Source organism: Acinonyx jubatus, chromosome D1, assembly GCF_027475565.1.
Source record: "Acinonyx jubatus isolate Ajub_Pintada_27869175 chromosome D1, VMU_Ajub_asm_v1.0, whole genome shotgun sequence".
Classification (NCBI taxonomy): Eukaryota; Metazoa; Chordata; class Mammalia; order Carnivora; family Felidae; genus Acinonyx; species Acinonyx jubatus.
The window spans coordinates 27904784-27932359 of NC_069390.1; the positions used below are offsets into that span (position 1 = coordinate 27904784).

The following is a 27576-nucleotide window of genomic DNA, read 5'->3' on the forward strand; positions in this document are numbered from 1 at the left end:
CCAACACATAATTCACCATTTACATTCAACCTGAATTTTTCATGTGCCCCCTCTTCCATCCCTACTGCCCCAACTTCAGACTTTCAATTTATACCTGAACTATGAGGTCTTGTAATACAAATTCCAATTTTAACATGTTGCTCCCTACTCAAATCCTTCCAGGGACTCTCCTTTGCTTACAGGATCCCAGGCTTTTTAGCTTTAGCTTGGCATATCCGGCCTTCTATCATCCTTTCAACTTTTTCTGCCTACCTCCAACCTGATGCTCTAGAAGGGTCACCAACCTTTTTCTGTAAAGGGCCAAGTGGTAAATATTTGAGGCTTTAATGGTCACATGCTCTTTGTAGCAATGACTCAAATCTGCCACTGTGGTAGAAAACCAACTATATGAAAATATGTAAATGAATCCGCATTCCAATTAAAACTTTATTTACAAGAATAGGCTGCAGGTCAGATTTGACCCACTGGCCAGTTTGCCAACTTTTGCTCTAGAATGAACTGCTTGGTATTTCTTACTTATATTCACAACAATCTGATGACTAATGGAATGTGCACTAGTATATTCTTGTGTTTTACAACTATCTCAGGTTTAGTTTCTAATAAATCAATGTATCTGTATCTGTATCTAACCAATGAAAATGCTCTTTGGTGTCTTTTAACAGGTTTAAGAGTATAAAAGGGTTTGAAGGTCAAAAAGTCTGATCTATTTCAACCTTTTCATTTTATAAAAGAGAAAAAATTAAGGCACAGAGGTCACCTAGATTAGTCAAGGGTACTGGTTGGCTAGTGGCAGATATACGGCAGTATACATTATATTATATAATTAACAAATATATTCCATATATTCCAAATATATTCCATATACTTATATTCCATATAAGTATACATTATTATATACATTATTATACCCTATTAACTATAGTTTCAGAGTTGCTGCCTCCTAGGCTCATTTTACTCTTTTCTTCCAGCATAAACATAGACTGAAGATCAGAACTACAGAGATTACAGGACTCAGCATAAATGACCTGATCTAATCCCCATCCTACCCAAAGAGGCGAGATAACTGGCATGACTACGGCAGCAGTCTTCTTTCAGTTCACTGTTCTTTTCTACTTTACAAGGCTGCATGTATGGGCAAAGTGTACTTCAATTAGTGTTCAAGGAATGAGAATTTATGTATGTATATATGTATTTATTTTTTAATGTATTTTTATAAAAGCCTAGGCAGAACTTAGGTAGGTAAATCCCCTGAGAAATAAAACAATTTTGAATTGTGAATATCATTGCTTCTCTCTGTTCATGTAGATAATCTAAAGTTACCAAGGTATTCACTCCATAGAGAACTTACCCTCATCATCACTACTAGTAGAATGGATCTCAGGACTGGAGTCAGATTGGGATGATGAAAACTCTTCTTTCCATTTCTTCCGCTTCTTTGGTGGTGGCTCAGCCTTTACTTTCAGCTGTTTAACTTTGGGTTTCACTGAAGGGGCTTTTGTAGTTGTAGTTTTTGGTGTTGGAGGATCAGAAGTTTTACTGCTACTACTTGGTTTAGCCTGAACAGTTCTGCAATGTTACAAACAAACTTCATTAACACACTGCAATCTTGTCAGATTAAAATAAATTAGACCAAAAATGAATAACACTAGTGAAAAAAAGTATAATTACCTCACCAACATCTCCAAAATAAAGCCCAAGTCCCATACATCTCCAATGATGATTCCCACCCTCCTCCCGACAAATTCTCTTGAAATACCCTCTAACCACTGACATTCAGTATTCAGTTATTAAAGGACTATTAATTTAATCCCTATTTCTCTTTCTTCACTCCTTCTCTCCCTTTATGAACTCATTTTCCTGAGGATGAAGCTGTACAACAGGTGATCAAAGGGCTTTGGGAAGTAATGCATGATAAACCATCAATAGCCATATGTAGTAACTCTGACCATCTGAAACTCTCAGATTCTTGTGGTAGCAAGTTTTGGTGTGGAGACCAACTACATCTGTCCTAGAGCCCTTCAAGATTTGCTGTGTTAGTTCTGGAGATTTGAGTGGATAAAATTCCATCATAAAAATAAGGTGCACTACTTCTAATAAGTTGGAATCTTAATCAAACTAGACCTTACCAGCACTAGATTGAGAATATCTAGGGTCATACCCCCTTTTCGCATACAGATCACAGGAATGTGGCTAGGTCAGTTGTCTTCCAGATCCATGTTCCAGACAACCCAGATCACATTAATATATGATAATTCTATTGTACACCTGCCTGGTAATGTATAGGTTTTAGAGTTTTTTCTTAAAATTTATTTCATCTTAAATTTGACACTCTATTTTAATTTTCATTTTATGGATAAAAAAGAGGGCTTCAAAAAGGTTGTGTTACTCTAGGTCATAAAAAGCTGGATTCAAACCTCCTGACCCTAAATCTATTTTCCCTCCATTACATTAGGGTGACACCAAAAGGCTTCTGGGAAAGAAAAGAGTACCTATCCCACCACAGATGGTCATGAGCTTTACGGCTCCGGTCTCATTACTTCAAAAAGAATCACTTATTGCGGCGCCTGGGTTGCTCAGTTGGCTAAGCGTCCGACTTCAGCTCAGGTCATGATCTCACAGGCTTGAGTTCGAGCCCCACGTAGGGCTCTGTGCTGACAGCTCAGAGCCTGGAACCTGCCTTGGATTCTGTGTCTCCCTCTCTCTCTGCCCCTCCCCTGCTTATGCTCTATCTTTTTCTGTCTCAACAATAAATTAAAATATTAAAAAAAAAAAAGAATCACTTATTATAGCAGACACTGAATTTTTAGACTTGTATATAATGAAAAAATGTTAGGCTCTTTAACTGATGTGATTCTTTGTATAAGACATTGTGGGTGTGGGCAGATGACTGGATGGCTCAGTTGGTTCAATGTCTGACTTTTGATTTTGGCTTGGGTTGTGATCCCAGGGTCATGGGATCCACACTGAGTTCGGAGCCTACCAAAGATTCTCTCTCTCTCTCTGTCTCTCTCTGTTTCTCTCCCCCACTTGTGCTCTCTCTCTCTCAAAAGTTAAAAACAAATTAAAAATTAAAAAACAAAAATAAAAAAAAACCATTGCTGGAGTACCTGACTGGTTTGGTCAAAAGAGCATGTGACTTGGGGTCACATACTTGGGGTTCTGGGTTCAAGCCCACGCTGGGTGTAGAGACTACTAAAATAAAATTAACTTAAAATAAAAGACATTGCCAAAAATAAGCCTTATATATATATATATTACATATGAAAATAAATACCTCATAGTTTGTGAAGGCTTACTTCTTGGCTTTTTGGAACACACTCTGACATATTCCTTTTTGTTTGTGTTTTCAATGAACTTCACGTAGATCTTTTTGTATTTACTCTTTGCATCTCCAAAATATCCAAGGTACTAAGGAAAGAAACACTATGAATTACATACTTATACATTCTGTACATAAAATATTTGTTGGCTTGACTATTACATTAGCATCCTTTAAGTTTTTCAAAATGCATCTCTGGCCAAGCTACTTTTCACCCTCAATAAAAATGATCTCAGTCTCATTCTTGACTGTAAGCCCTTACATAGAAGCTTACATTTGGCTAATCATTTGGCTAATCATCAGATGCTTACTTACTCAATGCTGTTAAATAACTACATAAGTATAAAAGAATCACTTTTGTAAGTCTTCTGATAAATTGGGATGTTTGATTGGCAGAATAATCAATATAGTAGCAGCCCCTGATTCCATATGAACTTTTTATAGACTAATAACTAATTCATTTTTTTAAAAAAGGTTTTATATATATATATATATGTATAAAGTGATTTAATTTTTAAAAACTGGTATTTACATACTGATTCTGTTTTATAATCAGACTATCAGAGTATTATATTATCAAATTTTATATCAGAAATGCTTAATATAAAATACATTTAATTTAGGGGCGCCTAGGGACGCCTGGGTGGCTCAACTGGTTAAGTGTTTGACTTTAGCTCAGGTCATCATCTCATGGTTCGTGGGTTTGAGCCCCGTGTCGCACTCTGTGCTGATGGTGCAGAGCCTGGAGCCTACTTCAGATTCTGTGCCTCTCGCTCTCTCTGTCCCTACCCCACTTGTACTCTGTCTCCCTCTCTCTCTTTCTCTCTCAAAAATAAATAAACATTAAAAAAAAATTAGGGGCATCTTGATGGCTCAGTTGGTTAAGCATCTGACTTTGGCTCAGGTCATGATCTCACAGCTCCTGAGTTGGAGCCCCGTGTCAGGCTTTGCGCTGACAGCTCAGAGGCTGGAACCTGCTTGGATCCTGTGTCTCTGACTCTCCCTGCCCCTCCCCTGCTCTTGATCTCTCTTTATCTCTCTCTCTCTCTCTCAAAAATAAATATTTAAAAAATAATAAAAATACACTTAAATTTAAATCATCCTTTATTTTTCCCAAGATAACTGTTTTGTCAAAAAAATAGGAAGGCTAATGTAACCAAGCATTTTACTTACACTATTTGTAGCAGCAAATTCTCTTTGTCCATCTCGAATTTCAGGAACAAACTTCTGTAATAAAGCTTTTTGTACTTTCCAAATAGCTGGGGGTTCTTTTCCTGTTTTTAAAGCCTCCTGTAATATGTGGAATCAGTTATAATTTTAAAAACTGGCAACATATTCTAGATTTATAGAATCTTAGAACTAAAAGAAAAATGAATGACCTATATAGCTATTATTTTTAATCTAGCTGAATTTTTGCAATAATTTTTATAAGGTGGCTATTCAATCTCTGCTAAAATTCTTCCAGAAATAGGGAGGACACCAACATGTACAGTAGCTCATTACCCTTTTGTGTAACTACTGGAAAGTTTTCCCCTAATGATATTTTGATACATTATTTGTGCAGTTTTACAAGAGTATGTATATATTCAAAAAGACCAGAAACAAATATGCTAAAATATTAACAGTAGTTAATTGTGAATGGAAGGCATATAGACAATTTGAATGTTATATTATAGTCCTCATTATACTTTTTAATGCCATTCCTCTCCACCCCAATTCAAAAATAAAATCAAAAGGAAACAAAAACCCAAAAAATATATTATTTTAAGCACAGCTAAAATCGTCTGGTATGAAATTTACCATTCTACCTATGGTTCTATAATTTGAAATTATGAAAATAAGTGAATTCTGTGTTTATTTTATATTCCTATTACTTTCTTTAAACTTTTAAGTAAAAAAAAAATAACCATTTTCTCCAACCCCTTAACAATACAATTGAGTTGGGAACCTTCAAAAACATTAACATTTCAAAACTGCTCTCATTACTAGCACCTAAATGCAGCATACTGACTAGTCAGAAATATGCAAAACTCAAAAAAAGTCAAAATAATTTTAAACTGCTTTTTCAAAATATCTGACATCTGCTAGTTTGATTTTATTATCTAGCAATTACAACAGAATAACTATAAAAATATAACTTTTTGCAGTTCAAGCCAGAGGCATACTATTAGTCATTATGAAGGCTTAGTATAGGACATGCCCACTAAACTATGACCTTTACACCTGTGAACATTTAAATCACCTTAAAAGTCTCTATGTCTTCTATCTTTACCACAAATTCATCACGCTCTCTGTATTGGCCTTCTCCTCCACTTTCTGTGTTCTCCTCATCTGTAAAACCTTCTATGGCAACAGTGTCCTGTCCTTTTGCAAACTGGTCTGAAGGAAGCCCATCAAGTTCGCAGGGCTTTGGGGGTTCTGTAGAGTTTATATTTTCCAGGATATTTATTGCAGATGAAGTAGAGCAGGGAGGTTCTTGTTTAACTGCACCCACAGTGGTAGAGGTAGCAGTACCAGTAGTATTGGCAGTTGGGCTAGTAGTTGCCACCCGTAGGGCTTCTGAAACTAGATCAAGCAAATGCAAATCAGTAATACAAATAAATATTTACTTGTTTGGAGTAAAATCTGAACAGTGTAAAAAGAAAGACTTGATTATTTTTACCATCAATTGTTTGAAACAATGAACACTATAGTAAGAAATTAAAATATGGCTGTAAATTTCCAAGAAACAAAGTGATAGAATTACATCTGGATGACAATCAGACTGAGGGCCTCCATCAACCTACTCTTATCACTGAGTCCATTAAGTAGCACAAAGCTATTTTGAGAACAGAGGGGTGCCTGGGTGGCTCAGTCGGTTAAGGGTCCGACTTTGGCTCAGGTCATGATCTTGTAGTTTGTGGGTTCAAGCCCTGCACTGGGCTCGGTGCTGACAGCTCAGAGCCTGGAGCGTGCTTTGGATTCTGTGTTGCCCGCTATCTGCCCCTCCCCTGTTCATTCTCTGTCTTTCTCTCTCTAAAATAAATAAACATTAAAAAAATTTTTAGAAGAACTGAGACACAAAAGGGATGCAAGATAAGAAGGGTCAGCTGACCAAAGCTGTGAAGAATTCCTAGAAGAAGAAAAGCAAATTGGATGTGGGAAGGGAAAACAACACCCCAAAATACTTTGAAAAAGCTCTAAGAACTACAGAAATAAAAAGGATTGTAAAATAATAACATGAAAAATTGTATGCTAACAAATAAGATGAAATTCCTAGAAAAATGAAAACTAAAAAGGACTCGAGAAGAAATACAATATATGAACAGACCAACAAGTAGGGAGAATAAAAAATGTTAAAAAGCATCCCACAAAGATAAGCACAGGCCCAAATGGGTTCACAAATAGATTCTACCAATTTTAAGTTAAGTAAGAATTAATATCAATCCATCATAAACCAAAAAAACAGAAGGAAACACGTCCCACTTCATTCTATAGAGCCAGTATTATTCCAATACCAGACAAAACATCACACACAAAAAACCATAGGATCAGCATCCCTCATGAATATATACACAAAAATCTTCAACATATGAGGAAATCAACCAACATATAAAAAGAATTATACATCATGACCAAATGGGTTTTAACATCTAAAGATCAGTCATCATATTAACATAACAAAGGACAAAACCAAAGGATCATCTCATTAGATGCAGAAAAAGCATTTGACAAAATTCAGCACCATGAATTTAAACACTTTTGTGATAAAAATACTCAACAAGCTGAACATAGGAGGGAACTTCAACCTGATAAAGGGCATCTACAAAAACCCAAAAGCTGACATCAGACTTAATGGTAAAAAACTAGACAGATGCTTTCCCCCAAGAAAGATGTCTGAAGAAATAAATAATCTCTATTTGCAGATGACATAATCTTGTATATAGAAAATCCAAAGGAATCTCCTAAAAAAACTATTTGAATTAATAAGTAAGTTCAGCAAGTTTTCAGAGTATAAAATCAATATATAAAAATCAATAGTATTTTTTTAAAGTAAGCTCTACACCCAACGTGGGCCATGAACTCACAACCTCAAGATCAAGAGTCACATACTGTACCAACTGAGCCAGCCAGGCGTCCCCAAATGTATTTCTATATACTTGCAACGAACAATCCAAAAATGAATTCAGTGGGGTACCAGGGTGGCACAGTTGGTTAAGTGTCCCACTCTTGATTTTGGCTCAAGTCATGACCTCACGGTTTGTGAGATGGAGCTCTGTATGGGGCTCTGAGCTGACAGCATGGAGCCTGCTTGGGATTCTCTCTCGCTCTCTTTCTCTCTGCCTTCCCACTGTTCACATGAGCACACTCTTTCTCTCAAAATAAATAAATAAATAAATAAACAAACAAACAAACAAACGTTAAAAAAAAAGAATTCAGGAATACAATTCCACTTATAATAGCATCAAAAAGAAAAAAATATTTGGGAATAAATTTCAGAAAAATATAAAGCTTCCCTTCTGAAAACTATACACATTGTTCAAAGAGTTCTAGTGTTCAAAAGTCTACTATTATCCAGGAGGAGAGAAAGATATTAACAGATTTTGTGAAGCAGAAAATACATACTGCAATTCCTACTATAACCAGGAAAAGAACAGAAATATTTCATCAAAATAATGATGACGAGACTGACCACGTATCAATGATTATTAAAGCTAAGTGATAGGGGTACCTATCACTGGGTGGCTCAGTTGGTTAAGTGTCTGACTTTGGCTCAGGTCATGATCTCACTGTTTGTGAGTTCAAGCCCCCCACTGGACCCGCTGCTGTCAGCACAAAGCCCACTTCTGATCATCTATACCCCCCCCTCTCTGCCCCTCCCTTGCACATGTGCATACACACTCCCTCAAAAAAATAAACACTGAAAAAAATTAAAAAAAAAACTGAGTGATACATACATTGGTTTAATTATATCAATCTTTGTTTATATTTGAAAATGCCCATGGGCACCTGATTGGCTCAGTGGGTTGAGCATCTGACTCTTGATTTTGGCTCAGGTCATGATCTCATGGTTGATGGGATTGAGTCCCACTTCGGGATCTGCACTGACAGCATGGAGCTTCCTTGGGATCCTCTCTCTCCCTTTCTCTCTCTCTGCCCCTCTCCTACTCGTGCATACACATGTGCTCTCTCTCAAAATAAATAAATTTTAGGGGTGTCTGGGTGGCTCAGTTAGTTAAGTGTCCGACTCTTGATTTCGGTTCAGGTCATGATCTCACAGTTCACGAGATTAAGCCCTATGTCGGGGCTCTGCAATGACAGTGCAGAGCTTGCTTGGGATCCTCTCTCTCTCCCCTCTCTGCCACTCCCCCCCCACCCTGCCCGTGTGCTCTCTCTCCCTCTTTCTCAAAATAAACATATAAAAAAATAAACAAAAAAAGATAATGTCCATAGTAAAAAACTAAGCAAATATTTCTTTTAAAAGAATGTATAACTGGGGCACCTGAGTGGCTCAGTCAGTTAAGTGGCCGAATTCAGCTCAGGTCATGACCTCGAGTTTCATGAGTTCAAGCCCCAAGTTGGGCTCTGTGCTGACAGGTCTGAGCCTGGAGCCTGCTTCAGAGTCTGTGTCTCCCTTTGCTCCACCCCTGCTCACACTTTGTGTGTCTCTCTTTCTCAAAAAATAAATATTAAAAAAAATTGTTTTATTTCTCTATTTTATTTTTATTTCCCAATGTATAATTATTTTTGTTTTATCAATGGAGCTTTTGCATCCAGACTTTTTAAATTCTCATGTCATCAAATACATTTTCCTTTTCACTGTGAGTTTTTTTTCCTTTTAATTTTTATTTAATTTTTTAAAAAATTTACATCTAAGTTAGTTAGCATATAGTGCAACAGTGACTTCAGGAGTAGATTTCTTAATGCCCCTTACCCATTTAGCCCATCCCCCCTCCCACAACACCTCCAGTAACCCTCTGTTTGTTCTCCATATTTAAGAGTCTCTTATGTTTTTGTCTCCCTCCCTGTTTTTGTATTATTTTTGCTTCCCTTCCCTTATGTTCATCTGTTTTGTATCTTACAGTACTCATACAAATGAAGTCATATGATATTTGTCTTTCTCTGACTAATTTCGCTTAGCATAGTGCCCTCTAGTTCCATCCACATAGTTGCGAATGACAAGATTTCATTCTTTTTGATTGCTGAGTAATTAAAAAAAACTTTTTAATAAAAATAAAAGAATGTATAACTTTAAAATTAGTAAAGGGAAACATCTATATATAAATACTCTATGATGCTCTTTTTATGAAGCTTTAAAACAAACCAAAGCTAAGAAGAGTGTTCAGGTATAGTATAGTATAATATACATAAAAGGGATTAAGAGGTACATACTTCCAGTTATAAAATAAGTAATGGAGATGAAAATAACAGAAGGAATACAGTCAATAATACTGTATTAATGTTGCATGGTGACAGAAATGTATGAAATTGTTGAATCAATAAGCTATGCATTGGAAACTAATATAACATTGTATGTCAAATATACTTAAAAAAAAAGGTATAGTATTTAGGGATGCATACACATGTGATAAAATTGCAAAAGAAAAGCAAGGAAGTGATTACAACCCCCAACTAAGATAGTGGTTAGTTCTAGAGGTTATGAGTTGAGTTTAATGTATAATATTCAATTTGGGGGCACCTGGTTGAGCGTCTGACTTTGGCTCCGGTCATGATCTCACAGTTTGTGGGTTCGAGCCCTGCATCAGGTCCTGTGCTGACAGATTGGAGCCTGAAGCCTGCTTCAGATTCTGTGTCTCCCTCTCTCTCTGCCCCTCCCCAACTTGCACTCTGTCTTTCTCTCAAAATACTAATCATTAAAAAAATTAATATAATATTCAAATTTTGTACTTTCTTGTTCTCTAATGAGTAGCATTTAACACCATTAAATTTTATTCTTTGCTCCACACTTTTGGCACATCTCATTGGTTTTGAAATGTAATGCTCCACTGTCCTTTCTAAGTGGTTAATCATTTCAGTTTTGGTTTCTTTTTAAAGCCATGAGTTATTTAGGAGAAGTTATTTAGAAGTTTTAAAAATAAACTTTTTATTTCTTTGTCCTTTTCTTTTTTTCCTTTCAACTATTATTTATAAAATTATTGCATTATAGTCAGGGAATATGGCTTAAGTAATGTCTGCATTTTCAAATTTATAGAAATTGTATGTGTGTTATCTTACATGTCTTACATTTATTTCCATATGTGAGTTATATTTCACAAGAGAAAATAATTTGAAAGAAAACAGATATGGAAAAATATACCAAAACAGTAACAATAAAATTAGTATGGCAATATTAAAAACAGAAATGAGAAATTAAAAGGGAAAAAGATTTTATGAAAAGGAAATTTAACTTAGTACAATTTTATGTATCCGATCACATGGGTTTGAAACATATCAAGTAAACAGTATTAGAGAAACAATCAAACATAGTTGGAAACTTTAACACACCTTTTTCAGGAATCAACAGATCAAGCAATCTAAAAACAAATAAGGATAGGGAGGATTTAAAAACTGTTTATTATTCAGAATTTCAAACATACATAAAAGTAGAAAATACAAACCCTCAAATACCATAACCCAGTTATAGTAACTACTACGAACATTTTGGTATACTTCTTTCATATTTCCATCACCCCTTTTATATTTGCTGGGATAGTTCAAGGCAAATTCTAGACCTGTCATTTAGGTCCAACAAACATAAATTTTCTTATATAACCTAATGTCATGTATTACATTAAGCAAAAAAGGAGATATAAAGGATTTGAACGGCATTACCAAATATAATCTATAGCACATAGTATTCATGAATTATTTATAAAAAACGATCATTTACCAAGCCACTAGCAAACTTTTCATAAATATCCAAAAGCAAGCATTATTGAAGCACTCCTTTGACCAAAATACAGTAGGGCCATAAATTAGTAATAAATGAGTACCAACAACAACAAAAATAGAAACCTATTAGGAAATAGGCAAAAACACACAATTCTTAATAACTCTTAGGTTAAAAAGGAAATTAAAACTGAAATGACAAAGCATTTAGAAAGGAGTGAGAGCATTACAAATTGAAACCAAAGGCATAGATAGAGCCGGAGTGTGTTGCAATGAAGAAACCTTACACTTTAATGTCATTCATCAAAAAGCAAGGATATACATATAAAAATAAACTATTAAACTCAAGAAGCCAGAGAGAGAATATTAAATTGAACCCAGGGAAGATAGAGAAATAGAACTGAGTAAAGAAAAAGTAAGAAAATGAAAGCAGGAATAAATAAAAAGTACACTGGTTCATTGAAAAGAACTATTAAATAGGTAAACTTCACAGAATGATAAGGAAAAAGATTCAAACACATTTGGAGCAAGAAAGAGAACATATGTATAGAAACAGAGGGAATTAAATGCTATGTGCAACTTCATAACAGATTAAAAAATCTAAATGAAAGGGATGATTTTACTAGAAAATACCATACCTTTAAAAAAATTGATCTTGATAGATTAAACTACCTCAGGAAAAAAACTGGAAAGTCCCAGATATATTCTTAGAAAGTTCTACCAAACCCCTATTATATGTGGTAGGTAAATTTTTTCAAAGCTTAGACAAATACAAAAACTCTCCCAATTCGGGGCGCCTGGGTGGCTCAGTCGGTTGAGTGTCCGACTTCGGCTCAGGTCATGATCTCACAGTCTGTGGGTTCGAGCCCCGTGTCGGGCTCTGTGCTGACAGCTCAGGGCCTGGAGCCTGTTTCAGATTCTGTGTCTCCCTCTTTCTCTGACCCTCCCCTGTTCATGCTCTCTGTCTCAAAAATAAATAAACGTTAAAAAAAAAAAAAAAACCTCTGACTATAAAAGTGAATATTAAGACAAAAAACGAAAACACAAAACCAAAAATACAGCAATAAAAAGATTAAGGCAAAAAACACTATAAGCATAGGGGCGCCTGGGTGGCTTAGTCAATTAAGCATCCAACTTCAGCTCAGGTTATGATCTCACAGTTTGTGAGTTTCATGTCACAGTTTGAGGCCCTAGTTGGGCTCTATGCTGACATCGCAGAGCCTGGAACCTGCTTGGAGTTCTGTGTCTCCCTCTTTCTGTCCCTCCCCTGCTCATCCTCTGTCTCTCTCAAAAATAAAATAAATATTTTAAAAAAACTTTAAAAAAACACTATAAGCGTTAATCTCACTTATGAATCTAAGTGTAAAAATCCTAAATAAAACACCAGCAACTTAAATCTTGCAATGGATTAAAATAATTCAGCATGACCAAGCAGACTTTATGGTAGAATTTTCTTAAAAAGGTTCAACATTAAGAAATCAAATAAAAGGGCACCTCAGTCGGTTGGGTGTCTGACTTCAGCTCCGGTCATGATCTCACCACTCGTGAGTTCGAGCCCTGCTTGAACTCTGTGCTGGACAGTTCAGAGCCTGGAGCCTGCTTCTAATTCTGTGTCTCCCTCTCTCTCTCTCTCTCTGCCCCTCTCCCACTCACACTGTCTCTTTCTCTCAAAAATAAATAAATGTTAAAAAAAAAAAGAAATGAAATAATAGATTAATGTGGGAAAAAAAGCATATGACAAAATTCAACACACATTGTTAATTTAAAAATATTTTTTTAAGGGGTGCCTGAGTGGCTTGCTCAGTTGGTTGAGTGTCCAACTTTTAACTTCAGCTCAGATCATGATTGATCCCAAGGTCATGAGATTGAGCCCCATTTGGGCTCCACACTGAGCATGCATGGTGCCTGCTTGGGATTCTCTCTCTCCCTCTCTTTCTGCTCCTCCCTCACTCATTCTTTCTCTCTCTCCCAAAATAAAAAAAACTAAAAAAAAAAAGAATTACATTAAAATGAATGGAAATATGTAAATTCTCAGCAGAGAAATAGAAACTAGAAAAAAGAACCAAAAACAAATTTTATAATTTAAAAAATATCTGAAATAAAAAATTCACTGGATGGGATCGATAACAGAATTGAGAAGGCTGAAAAATCAATGAACTGTAAGATAGGCCAATAGAAATTATACAATGTTTAGAACAGAGAGGAAAAGAAGATTGAAAAAAATGAACAGAATGTCAGGAACAATATCAAAAGGTTTTACATTTGTGTCACTGAAGTGTCACTGGAGTCCTGTAAGGAGAGAAAGAGATTGGTACAGAAAAAATAATGTCCCCAAACTCTCAAATTTGGTAAAAGACATACGTTTTACAGATTTAAGAAGCTCAGTGAACTCCAAACAGGATAAACCCTACCCAGATAAACAATTACATTGTTGAAAGCCAAAGAAAAAGAAAAAGTAATCTTTGGGCTAATGGGAAGCAAATGATACCAGAGGGTAACTTGGAACATCAGGAATAAAGGAACTGCAACAGAAATTATAAATATCTGAGTAAATATAATAGGCTCTCTTCCTCCTCTTAAGTTATTTAAAATGTATTTGACTATTGAAAGCAAACCCCTATTAGAGTTTTCAATATATGTAGATAGATGTAATATATATGCCAAATATGTATAACATAAGGGCAAGGGTAAAGGGACCTGTATGGTCGTTAGACTTTGACATTTTACTTGAAATCATAAAAATATTGTTTTAAAATGTTTATTTATTTATTTTGAGAGAGAGAGAGAGTGCAAGTTGGGGAGGGACAGAGAGGAGAGAGAATCCCAAGCAGGCTCTGCGCTGTTAGGGCAAGGCCCAACGTGGGGCTTGAACCCACCAACTATGAGACCATGACCTGAGCTGAAATCAAGAGTCTGATACTCGACCAACTGAGCCATCCAGGTGTGCCAGAATCATAAAAATATTAATCCTATGTGGATGGTAATCACTAGGTCAAACACTAGAAACATAGTACAAAAGATTCAGACAGAAAAAGCAGAGATAAATTTAAAAATGAAATACTAAAAGTTGAAATATTGTTTTTATAAATTTTTTAATGTTTATTTTTTGAGAGAGAAAGAACTGAAAAAATAATATATAAATAAAAAATAATTAAAATTTGTGGGACATAGCTAAAGCAGGGCTTAGAGAGAGGTCTGTAACATTAAATGCGTATAGCAGAAAAGAAGAGGAGTCTTAAATTAACAATTTAGGCTTCTACCAAAAGAAACTAGAAAAATAGGGTATAATAAACCTAAACCAAGCAGGAAAAAGGAAATGACGAGAAGAGCAAAAATCAGTGAAACTGCCAACAAAGGAGAAAAAGAATCAATAAAATTAATAAAGTTCTATTCAGACCATGACAAAAAGAGAGAAGACACAAATTACTAACATGAGGAAATACTACCAACAACTCTATGCTGATAAATTTGACATCTCAATTAAAACGGAATGATTCCTTCAAAGATACAAACTACCAAAGCACAGTCAAGAAGAAACAGGCAAGGTGAACAGCTCTGTATCAAAGAAACTGAACTCATAGCAAAAAAGTTTCTGACAAAGAAAACTCCAGGTTCAAACGGTTTCACTAACAAATTCAATCAAACATTTGTGAAAGAGATAGTACTACCCAACCTCTTGCAGAAAACAGAGAAGGGAAGAATCACCAAGTCATTTATGAGGTCAGCAACAACCAGATACCAAAACCAAACAAAGGAATTACAAAAGGAAAACTACAGACCAATATCCACTGCAAACATGGATGTAAAAAAATTAGAAAATTGAATCCACTGATGTATAAAAAAGATAATATATCACAATTGCTGAGGTTTATCTTGGGAATGCAAGGCCATGAATATATTTGAAAATCAGTCAATGTTATTCACCATATTGAAAGACTTAATAAGAAAACTGCATGATCATTTCAACAGATGAAGAAAAATCATTTGACAAAATTCAACTTCCATTCATTATAAAAACTGTTACCAAACTAGGCAATGTAAAGAATTTCTTTAATGTGATAAGACATCTACAAAAAACCTATAGTGAACATCGTACTTAATGGCAAAAGGTTGATTTTTTTTCCTCCAAAGATCAAGAACATATTCAGAATGTCCACACTCAACTCTTTCATTAAACACTGTATAGGAATGTTTATTCCTATACATTAGCACAGGAATGAAGAAGGCATTAAGACTGGAAAAGAAAAATGAAACTATCCTTATTTGCAGATGACATAATTTTCTACATAAAAAATCCTACAGAATGAAAAAAAAAAACCACAACAAACCCCTAGAATTAATAAGTTGTGCAGATATGTAGGATTTAAGATCAACATATATATATGTATATTATATACACATATATAACATATTATATATTATATATACATATATATTATGTATATAATATACATATATATGACAATTTTTATAATCTACCAATAAATAACTAAACAAGCATCATTTACAATAAATAGCACCAAAAATATTTAGGCTCTACATCCCTAAATATAGATCATGTGCAGGATCTATATGCCCAAAACTGTAAAAGACTAGTGAAAAATCAAATGTGTTCATGAATTGTTAACACTCAGTACACTGTTAATAGTTCAGTTTTCCTCAAAGTGCTATAGATTCAAGGAAATCAAAATCAAAATTCCAGTGAGAATTTTTTTTGGTAGATACAGCTGATTTGCAATTTTATATGGAAAAGGAAAGGAACTAGAAAAGGCAAAACAATTTTGAAAAAGAACAAATTTGAATTCGCAAATGCCCTTTTTCAAGGTTTACTATAAAGCTACAGCAATTAAGACTGTGTTATTTTCAAAAGCATAAACACACAGATCAATGTAACAGAATTGACAGTCCAGAAATAGATTCATACAAATATGATCAACTGATTTTTTATAAAAAATGCAAAGGCAACAGAAGAAGAAAGGACTCTTTTCAACAAATGGTGCTGGAAAAGCTGGACTTCCATATGTAAAAAAATTAACTTCAACCCATACCTCACTCACCTCCTGTAAAAATAAATCAGAAGGGTCAGACTTTGGGTACCTGAATGGCTCAGTCCGTAGAGCATGCTACTCTGGATCTCAGGGTTGTGAGTGCAAGCCTCATGCTGGGCGCAGGGCTCACATTTTCAGATTTGATTTATATTCATTTTTCATATTTGATTCATATTTTATTTTTACTTATCTTTTTTAAATGAAAGGGTCCTCTCAGTGCTGGACCTTTCATTTTTTTCATTTTTTTTTTAAGTTTATTTATTTTGAGAGAAAGAGACAGAGAGAGGGGGAGAGAGAGAGTGTGTGAGCGAGCAGGGATGGGGCTGAGAGAGAGGGAGAAAGAAAATCCCAAGCAGGCTCTGCACTGACTCAGGGTTCTATCCCACAACCTTGGGATCACGAGCTGAGCTGAAATGAAGAGTCGGAAGCCTAAGCAACTGAGCTACCCAGGTGTCCCTAGATTCCTATTTTAGAACAAAAATTATAAAAGCATTGTTCTACAAATGGAAGAGGGAATATAATAACAATTGCAAAGCACCCTGAATTGGGGGAAAAGGAGTGTAAAATCTTACTAGGATTATCCACGTACATAATGTCTTTGGCTCTAACATTGACATTCCATTATACTGATTTCCCTGTATAACAAAATGTGAATTCTTTAGAAATGAATTAGCAGATGTTTATGCTAACAGATTATTTGGAATACAGGTTGTTTCAGATCACTTCAGCAGTTAAAGGTAGTCTCAAGTCCAGAGAGAAACTAATAAGGTACATCGCAAAACAGGGTTTAACTTTCAAAGCACCACTTTATGCAAAAGAGCTAGGCAGGAATAGAGGCTCTACAATCAGACAAACCTGAGTACAGACTCCAGCTCTGTCGCTTACTAGTTGTATGGACCTGCACAATTCATTCACTCTTGGTTATACCATCTGATATTGGAGAGAACAATGCAGATCTCACAACACTGCTACTAGTTCCTAGCACAGAGGTGGTAGATACTATATTGTTATAAATATTTTTCCTTAGCATCTTCCTTAAAATAGTTCACATGAGGGAGAGCTTCTTAAATCAGTTCCTCCAAATGTTCATTTAACTACAGAGTAAAGTGAAAGCACACCCAAAGATTTGGGTATAGTCTGAAGCCAACACAAAAAATTTTTAATTTTACCTTAATGTGCATGCTACACATAGTATAATAATATTTAACAGCAAAATGTTAGTCTTCATGTAAAATTGACATACCAAGAAAATATGCCAGTTACTACTACAACAGGGCCCCCAGTACAAATGCCTCATGTCCATAACCCACCTCAAGATGTCTCAGATTAGAGAACCTGGATACACACTATGTAAATTATGTACCATGTGGTAAAAAGTCAAGAAAACACAGAAGTTCTCAACCTAAACCCCAAAACTTTCCTACAGGGAAGAAACATTAAAAAAAAAAAAAGTACCTAAAATACCTACCTATGCATTTTGTCCTGAAAATTTATTTGCAGACCTGCTTCAAGTTAAGAAAGCTTAAAACCCAATCTGTCACCATAAAAATAAGAGTGGAAAGCCATTATTATGAATCCAAAATTTAAAACTTTTACCTGCTTTCTTCTTTTTATCAGAAGTAGCATCCAAAGTAGTTAAGGTAGTAGAGGCGCTTTTATAAATATCATGACCACATACTCCAGGATCTTCTTCATCAGAAGAAAATGAAGATAAATGTTCCAAGTTTTTAAGTTCATTATCAACTTTTTCTGATGGACTGTTACCCCCAATTTCAGACACGGAAGGTGTGGGTGTTGTCGAAGAAGTCTTTGGAAGTGGTGGGGGACAAAATGTACGAACAGTCTGGGTCCCTGGTCGTCTAGTCCTGTTAGGCATTCGTACAGCAAGAGTGGAAAACTGCTGCTTGGGCCCAGATTTCAGAAAATCTAAGAAAGAGGCAATAAATCCTGTTTTGACTTCTGGCTGTTTTTCCTCTACTTCTTTGATCTTCTGTCTCATTTTTTCTTGATGCTGATAACCATCATGGCAGCTCTCTGAGGAAGGAGGAGTATATGGCAGATACACATCTGTTCCCCTTGGATTCTGGCGTTTGCCCTGGGCAGGTCTTTTCAGCTGTTTCTGATTACTGTTGTCTTCCTCTTTTGTTTGCCCCTTTCCAGTTTTTTTCTTCTGAAGGTTAAAATGCATTAAGTCTTGATTTTCTTCTTCAATCTTGACACCGATGGCCTCCCCAGGTTGGGCCATGGCCAACAGTGCAAGTGTACTTCTAGTTGGGTTCACTGACACACTGCTGTCATCAGTGGTGAGCTCACTCTCTGATGTAGCACTTTCTCCACTTATACTTCTACTAGAAACAAACTCTTGGCTTCTGTTATTATTTAATGTACTATCCATAGGAACTTCGCTATCTTCTTCAGATTCGTGATTGGTAGCAGACTGTTTCTTGAATGAGCCAGAACTTTGCTCCTGGACATCATGACTTGGTCCAACCACAGGTGAAATTACTTTAGATGCTTTATTTTGACCAGTTTCAATATGCTGTTGATCAAGAGTCATTTTTGACTGGAGGGTTGGTACTGGTGACAGGTTTACAGCAACTTGATTTCCATTTAAGGAAATATCATTTATATTCTGTGGCTTTCCTACTGCGGTTGTCACAGAGTTAAAATCTGAAGTCACATGCCCAACATCTAATGACTGCTGAAAATGAGATTTAGAATCACCATCTTCAACTGCCGGAATGGTTTCATTTGAAGTTGACTTGGAAAAATCAGAAGGAGTAACCCCACAAGCTGCTGCTGTAGCTGCTAAGATATCATCTACATTTGATAAAATATTTCTCTCATCACTGAGAAGCATTGCCTCTGGGAAACACATTGATCCAAGAGAAACAAAATGATTCTTTGAATCATGTTGACTTGTTTCACTAAAATGGCCCTTAGCTGTTAGATGTTGTTGTAATGGTTTTGAAGACTCAGAGAGGTCCATTTTCATAATTTCAGAAGTTTGAGGATGGAGCTGCTGCTGAGAATGATCACCATTGCTCTGAATAATATGACCATCCATTTGAAGGAAAGGATGTACTATTTGTTGAGGACTTTGAACACGCTGTACTTGTAAAGATGCCTTTACTTGTCCTAAACCTGCCTGCAGTATTGACTGCTGAAGAATTTGTAAATCACAGGCAGAATCTAAAAGGACCTGTGTGTTAGGAAGAGATGCCTGATGGCCATGCCCTAAAGCATGATTTGGAATTTGAATCTGAGATGAGGCATTAATTATTTGATCATGTTGCTCCTGGACCTTGGCTTCATGTACCTTATGTATAAGAGAATGCTGCGGGTTGAGGTCTTTAGTATTCAACCTTATTTGTGGAGTTTGCATTAAATTAGTTGCCTTCTTAATATCAAGGGTTGCTGCACTGACTTGGCCAATTTGTTGGGTAAGCTGTGTCACTGAACCAACCATGCTTTCTTCTTTTTTTGACCCTTGTAGAGCAATCCCAACAACCTGATCTTCAAGACGAGAGTTACTTCTAATTACACTCTGAGAATACCTGTCATCTGCCTTTGACACCTTATAAGCCGATTCTTGAACATTAATTTCTCCATCTGACAGCCTTTGGGTTGATGACTCAAGAGACACTTGTGGCTGCAATACCTGTAACTCTTGCATTGGAAAATCCTCTTCTTGCTTTGAAGATGTATACACAGTTGAGTCAAGTTTTCTTTCAGCATAAGACTTTGGATCAGGGGAAGGTATGTTATTCTGTAATGTCTGACAGTGAGTAGAGGATGCAAAAGATGATGACTGGGCAGCAGGCAAAAACTTTTGGGACTGGGGAGATGATGACCCTTGAGTCTGAGCATTCTGGGAAGAATGCATGGAAATATAATTCTGGGTTGGGCTAGAATCTGGCAAATTCTGAGCCCGAGTGGCAGAAGAGTAAGAAAGAGAAGGGGCTGTTAATGTTAGAGACTGCCCTGAAGCATAGCTTTCTGAAGGACTAACAACTGATAACACCTGTGACTGAGATGAATAACTAACCTGTGTCTGGCTAACTGGTGGTAAACCCTGAGAATGACTAGATGAATAACTTTGAGACTGACTAACTGAAGACAGATCTCTTGTTTGGGCAGGGTAATTCTCATTTGTAACTGAAGATAATACTTCTTGTTGATTAGAAGAATAATTAAGTGTCTGATTTTCAGAAGTTATAGTCTGAGATGATCCAGAAAAAGTCAATGTTTTATATAAGGATGGCAACTTCTCAACTTTGTTGGACCTATAAACCTGTGAATGAACAATAGATGGCACATTATGTGGCTGTACTAAACCATAATTTTGGGACTGACTAACTGATAAAAGGCTTGGTAGCTGCGCTGTAGAATAAATTTGTGCTTGGCCCGATATTACAGAACTCTGGTTATGTAAAGGTTTGGAATAGCTTAATGTTTGCACAGGAGGAATTACACTTTGAGGTTTGGGGGTCTTAGTTGATGCTAGTGGTTGTTTTGTAGAACAGCTTTTTACTTTTGTAGCAGATGGAGGAAACCCTGATGATGGAATTGTAGATGAGTAAGACTGAGCAAGTTCCACTGACACCTGGGAGGTCTTCTGTTGTAATCCTCCATTGCTCACCTGAGTAGAATCTCCAACTGGGCTACAGGATAAAGATGACTGCCTACTTGTTTCCTGAAAATTAACCACACTTGCATTTGACAGATAGCTATGTAAGGAATGCTGTGAACCAGTCAGTTGTGCCTGAATAGACTGGGTACCTGAAGGCCGCTGATGGTGTTTAATAACACTACATTCTCGAAGAAGAGCTCTTTCAATGGAAGCAGTAGAACTAGTAAAGAGAGTTGAACTGTAGGCTTGAGGAGTTTGCTGGGCTCCCCCAAGTGCTGAAGGCAACAAACTAAATTGAGGTTGTAAAAGATGGGGTGCAGACTCTTGCGCTGAGCGATACGTTGAAGACTGAGGTGGTATGCTGTTACTTAACGCAGAACTGCTTAGGCGCTCAAATGCCAAAGCAGTTGGAACAGTTCCCTGGGAAGTCTTGATTTGTAGCAGAGGGTCATGAGGATTTAAAATTCCATTTGATGTAGTGTTAAAAGACGAATCCTGAAGCACCAAAGGTGAGGTGGTAGCAAAGTTTCTATTGCTGAAGGTGGTGGGATGCTGATAAGCAGAGAGGGCAGAGGGTGGAAGTGTTCCAGTGGTTGGCAAAGGTCCAGTAACAAACAGCTCAGTTGCTGCTGAGGAATGCATACCTGTGAAGAGAAAACATAAACAACTTTATGCAATCACAGCACACACACACACACACACACACACACACACACACACACACACGTTTTTACAGTAGAGACTTACATACCCATAACCCATTATAATCTCTGTAAGGGTGAAGGGGCGGGGGAAAAAAATCTAAGACTAAAAAGCCTGATAAGCTAGTTCTACATGTAAATTTAAAAAAATTACATTTCAAGACAGCTAGCTTTCTTAAAAGCAAAAACAAAGTTACAAAGGTATTAGCAATTTGTATCTATAATTGTTATAGAAATGAGTTTATAGATAATGCCATCTGAAAATTAAGAAACCAGTAAAAATGTACACAATCTCTAGTGATTAATTTATCCTGAAATCTCAATGCAATAGCAACAAACTAAAATGTTCATAACATTAAAATGAAAACTAAACTGTCTACATTTAACATGATAAATAAATCTAAAAATATACAGTGAGATTAACACTGCAATTTCCTTTATCAAAATATATAAATTTTAAAAATCTCTTGGATTCCAAATTTTGGCTTTCTATGAACAACTTCCAATGACAATAGATGTGTGCTTGTTATACAAGGCTGATCAGAAATTAATAAAGTATTATCAATAAGATTATTAACATTTCAAGAAACCATCCTAGCCACATATAGTAAAGTGAAAACGTATACTCTTGTGATCTAAAAATTCTACTTCTAGAAATTTATCATATAGCAATACATGGACACAATGATATCTATACAAGATACTTTCTTATAGTTATTGTGTGTAAGAAGTAGAAACAACCCGTATGTATACCAACATGGGAATGATCAAATAATTATGGCATATCCTATTAATACTATTGCTACAAACCCTGAGTACGTGAATATAGATGTTTTGATATACAAAGATATCAAAGAACTGTTAATTCTTCTCTACAAAAGTGGGAATGTAGTTAGGAAGTATCACTTTCCATTTCATATAACTTTTTTATTGTTTCCATGTTTTTTGTGAGCTTCCATTAAAATTTTGTTGTTTATTTTAGAAAAATAGGGGGAAAAAAAGATTCTCTGGCCCTTTCAAAAACCTTTTTCTCTCACTTCTTCCCATTAAATGTCAAAAAATATTGCTACTACAAAGACAGAAAGTAATCTAGTTATACTTAAAAGAATAAACACTTAGTATTTGTGTTTAAAATAATATAATCATAGAAATTGGAATAGAAAGCCTAACTGATTATGTGTAATGTACAATTATTCCAGGGACCAAAAAAGGAAGAAGCTACTTTGTTTCTTAATATTCTCCTTTATTTCACATTAAAACATTAGTTATCTCCTTGGAAGCAGAAAAAAAAAAACTGCTAAATTGAGGAGCTCTATTAATGGAATTATATCAGAATAGTAAAGTATTATTTCCTATAGCTATTATTTAAAAATATCTCTTTGGGGCACCTGGGTGGCTCAGTTGGTTGAGTATCTGACTTTGGCTCGGGTCATGACAGGTTCCTCAGTTCTAGCCCTGCATCAGGTTCGCTGCTATCAGCCCAGAGCCTGCTTGGGACCCTCTGTCCCCCTCTCTCCCCCGCTCACACTCTCCCTCAAAAAAATATAAACATTTAAAAAATAAAACATCTCCTCAAATAATAAGATGACATTTCTTATTATTTAAAACAAAGCCTTTAAAAAAAAAACACGTAACTTTCCTGTCACCTGAGAAAAGTAAAAACATACACATAATTTTGGGGGAGAAATAAGTGAAAAATGGAATGTATATATAAACAGGGAAAATATAATATCAGCTTGTAATGTCCACTACAGTTTAATTAATGTCAGACTAAATTCCTCATCTGTATGAATAAAGGACTAGACAAGATAATCTAAGGCCCCTCTAATTCTATGGAATATCAGATAATTCAAATAAACTGATTTAAACAACTTACCTAGAAAATTTCAAGCTTGTACATTTTGAGAGTAATTCAGAATTTTAAATAAATAGTGATTTAATCTGTTCAACTCTGGATAACTTTACATTAAACTCTAATGATGAAATCAGTCTCAAGATTGTTTTTTACTATATCATCTACTCAACCTGAAGTCACTAAGATAAATGAATTTAATCGTTCACCAAAAACCAAAAAAGATAAATATGTGAGGTGATAGATGTGTTAATTAATCAACTGCGGGGTAATTCTTTCACAATGTATGGTGAATCACCACAACATACACTTTAAACATATTATAATTTTATGTATCAATTATACTTCAATAAAGCTGAAATGGAAAAATAAAAGAAAATTTAATTTTTGCTTTTATTAAGTAGACAAGTAGCTACATAAACTGCCAGATAGGAACTTTATACCTAGGGTTTATCTTCAATAATTATCTATCTTCTTCAATCTGTTAAGTTTTCACCGAAGTGATAAATCTGAGTTTCGTCCAACTTAAAATTGTGAAAAATTCCAGGTTTTAAACTTCACCGGAAAACCAGTAATTACTCTCAGCTACACTATATAATGACAAGGCCATAAAAATTTTTATCAGTATTTTTTCTGGACTTATAAGTTCTGAAAACAGGAGTGCCCGGATGCCTCAGCTGGTTAAGCATCTGACTCTTGATCCTGACTTGGGCCATGATCTCATGGTTCCTTGGGAGTCTCTCTCTGCCCCTCCCCCACTCATGCTTTCTCTGAAAATAAATAAATAAACTTTAAAAAAAAATTGTGAAAACAAAGAATCACCTGTCTGCCAGGATGGAGCCCTGAATTGTGGTAAAAGAGTAGTTCCTGAAGAAGCAGCCTGAGCAGTTCGGGATTCAACAGCAGAGAGAAAATTCATCACTGAAGATTCTTTAGTGTTAGTGCTGGCACTGTTCACACTAGTATCAAATATTCCAGAAAGACCTACGTTTGAAGATAAAATATGTCACAAAGTAAAATATTTAATAATACAAAAGTATATTTCTGTTCATATTTAATTAATTTATTTACCTATTTTTTTTGAGAGACAGAGAGAGTGCACCTGGGAGCAGGGGTAGGCGGAAAGAGAGAATCCCAAGCAGGCTCCATGCTCAGTATGGAGCCCTTGGAAGCTGATGCAGGGCTTGATCCCATGATTCTGGGACCATGACCTGAGCTGAAATCAAGAGTTGAATGCTCAACTGAGCCACCCAGGTGCCCCCAGAGAGTCCTTTTTAAAATAAAAACAGGCGGGTGCTTTGGTGGCTCAGTCGGTTAAGCGTCTGACTCTTTGATTTTGGCTCAGGTCTTGACCTTGCTCATGAGACTGAGCCTGGCATAGGGCTCCATGCTGACAGCGCAAAGCCTGTTTGGGATTCTCTCTCTCCTCTCTCTCTGCCCCTCCCCCCACTCATGCACTCTTGCACTGTCTCAAATGTTTTAAAATAAATATATAAAAAAGAATCCCTGAAATTTAAGGCCAAAACCTCTACAACCCTAAACTGTTTTATTTTGAAATAGCAAACACACGTGAATTTGATGAAGCATGGTTACAATATAAAATCTACAAAAATCAGCGTGCCTGGATGGCTCAGTCGGTTAAGCATCTAACTTCAGAAGCTCAGGTTATGATCTCACAGCTCATGAGTTATGGCCCTGCATTGGGCTCTGTGCTGACATCTCGGAACCTGGGGCCTGTTTCAGATTCTGTGTCTTCCCCTCTTTCTGCCCCTCCCCTGCTTGTGCTCTGTCTCTCAAAAAAAAAAAAAAAAAAGGTAGAAAAAAGTTAAAAAAAAATCTACAAGGATTGGGAAGATCTCCCAATTAATTAATTATACAGATATTCCTTAAAAGACAAAGCTTTTAATTTCATTTTCACTTTTCCCACAGCTCCATTATTTTCTGCCCACATTCATAACCCAAAATATGAAAACTGATTTTTCTTCTTATTCACTAAACGTAGCCAGATTAATTTTACAAGAGCATTTTTACCAGTTGGCTGAGGTGTGGCAGCATATCCAGGAAGCTGATGGGAGGCTGCAAAAGTCTGTCTCTGAAGGAGATCTGTTTCAGAGTGTGAGGGATGTCCTTCTTCATAGCTTAAACTAGAGGATAATAAAAATAAGTGACCAAAAACACAGCTCAAACCATATGATCAAAAAATTTCTAGGAGAGCAATTATCAAAAGTAGCAAAAGTCTCTGACTAAATTCAATAGATTTGATTAATAGACCAAATACGGTCTGACAATACTGTCAAAATGGGGAAATATGTTGAAGATATACTAGGAAGAAAAATGATACACAGTATATTCCTTAATTTAACTTTACTTCCTTTTACTGGGAGAGAAATAACATGGTACAGTGGGAAGAGCAATAGCCTGGAAAACAGGACAGCTGAATTCATTATACAACCTCTACCACCTGCTTACAGTATCATTTGAATAAAAGACTTAATGTCAGACTGAATTCTTCATTGTATGAATACAGAATTAGAGAAGATGATCTAAGGTCCCTCTAATTCTACCATTCTATGGAGTATCAGATAATTCAAATAAACTGATAATTAAATAACTCACCTAGACAATTTCAAGCTTGTACATTTTGAGAGTAATTCAGAACAAGATATTTTTTATCCCCTTGACATTTATTTTGAATATTTTAAACCCAGAGAAGAATGGAAAGTCCAATAAGAATATTATACACCTGTTGCTTAAGACTCAATAATCATGAACATTTTGTTACCTTTGTTTTATTTTTCTCTACACACATACACACACACACACACACACTTTTCTTTACATATATACACTTTTCTTTATTAAACCTTTCTTTTTTTACTAAACCACTTGAAAATAACTTGCATAAGGACACTACATCTTTAAATACTTCAGCTGTATCTCCTAGGAATCGGTCATTCTCCTATACAGCTAATTATCATTATAATTATCATTATTAGACTTGAAGAAACTTAACAATTTGAGTCAATAACAGTATGTAATACAGAGGTCATATTCTAATTTCCCAATTGTTGCCTAAATGTTTGGGATTTTAAAGCTCTTCTATGTAGGATCCAATGAAAAATTCAAGAATTACACTTGCTGGGGTGTCTGGGCAGCTTAGTGGGTTAAGCCTCTGACTCTTGGTTTCAGCTCAGGTCATGATCTCATGGTTCATAAGGTTAGGCCCCATGTCAGGCTCTGTGCTAACAGCACAGAGCCTGCTTGGGATTCTTCCTCTCCCTCTCCCTCTTCCCCTCACCTGCTCACACTCACATGTATGTGCACACTGTCTCTCAAAATAAACTTTTTTTTAAAAAAAGGAGAATTACACTTGGCTATTTCTCTTTAAATTTAGAACAATGCCTCTACCCTGCCTCTAATCCCAGATCCCTTTTGTCTTGGTTTCATGACATAGACTTGTTGAGGAAAACAAGTCAGCTGAATGTAGACTATCCCAAATTCTGACTCTAAAGGATACCTCATGAGAAGTGCATAAATGATATTTTGTACTTCATATTGCCTCATATGAGGATACACATAATGTCAGTTTGTCTCATTGTTGGTGATACTAATCTTAAAGTGGGTAAGGTACATGTCAGATCTCTCCATGTAGTTATTTTTTCTCCTTTGAAATGCAATTGGGAGATGTTATTTAAGACTTTGTAAATACCTTATTCCCAAAAGCAAAGGTTTCAGACATCATCCATCTTTAATTAAGTTACCACCTTGGAGATTGGAAATGGTAGTTTTCTAATTACATCATTCCTTTAATATTTAAAAGTATTCTTCTGGGGCACCTGGGTGGCGCAGTCGGTTAAGCGTCCGACTTCAGCCAGGTCACGATCTCACGGTCTGTGAGTTCGAGCCCCGCGTCGGGCTCTGGGCTGATGGCTCAGAGCCTGGAGCCTGTTTCCGATTCTGTGTCTCCCTCTCTCTCTGCCCCTCGCCCATTCATGCTCTGTCTCTCTCTGTCCCAAAAATAAATAAATGTTGAAAAAAAAATTAAAAAAAAAATAAAAAAATAAAAGTATTCTTCTGTAAAATAAAAATCAGCTTCCCCCCTTTTTCTCTCATGTACATACATGATATTTACTTATATTTTAATAATATTTTTC

The 27576-nt window shown here is 35.9% G+C and overlaps 1 protein-coding gene across 3 annotated transcripts in view; it reads right to left on the bottom strand.

Annotated features, from left to right (window-relative positions):
- The window catches only part of QSER1 (glutamine and serine rich 1), an 81857-nt gene that overhangs the window by 20238 nt on the left and 34043 nt on the right, over positions 1–27576 (bottom strand). For all 3 annotated transcript variants that reach the window (XM_053203326.1, XM_015081147.3, XM_027072935.2), the window contains exons 2-8: positions 25454–25566; positions 24245–24406; positions 17833–21513; positions 5562–5884; positions 4493–4609; positions 3275–3408; positions 1349–1566 (exon numbers count right to left, since the gene is read on the bottom strand). In XM_053203326.1, coding sequence (XP_053059301.1) covers positions 1349–1566; positions 3275–3408; positions 4493–4609; positions 5562–5884; positions 17833–21513; positions 24245–24406; positions 25454–25566 — 4748 coding nt within the window. The remainder of the gene's footprint in view (positions 1–1348; positions 1567–3274; positions 3409–4492; positions 4610–5561; positions 5885–17832; positions 21514–24244; positions 24407–25453; positions 25567–27576) is intronic.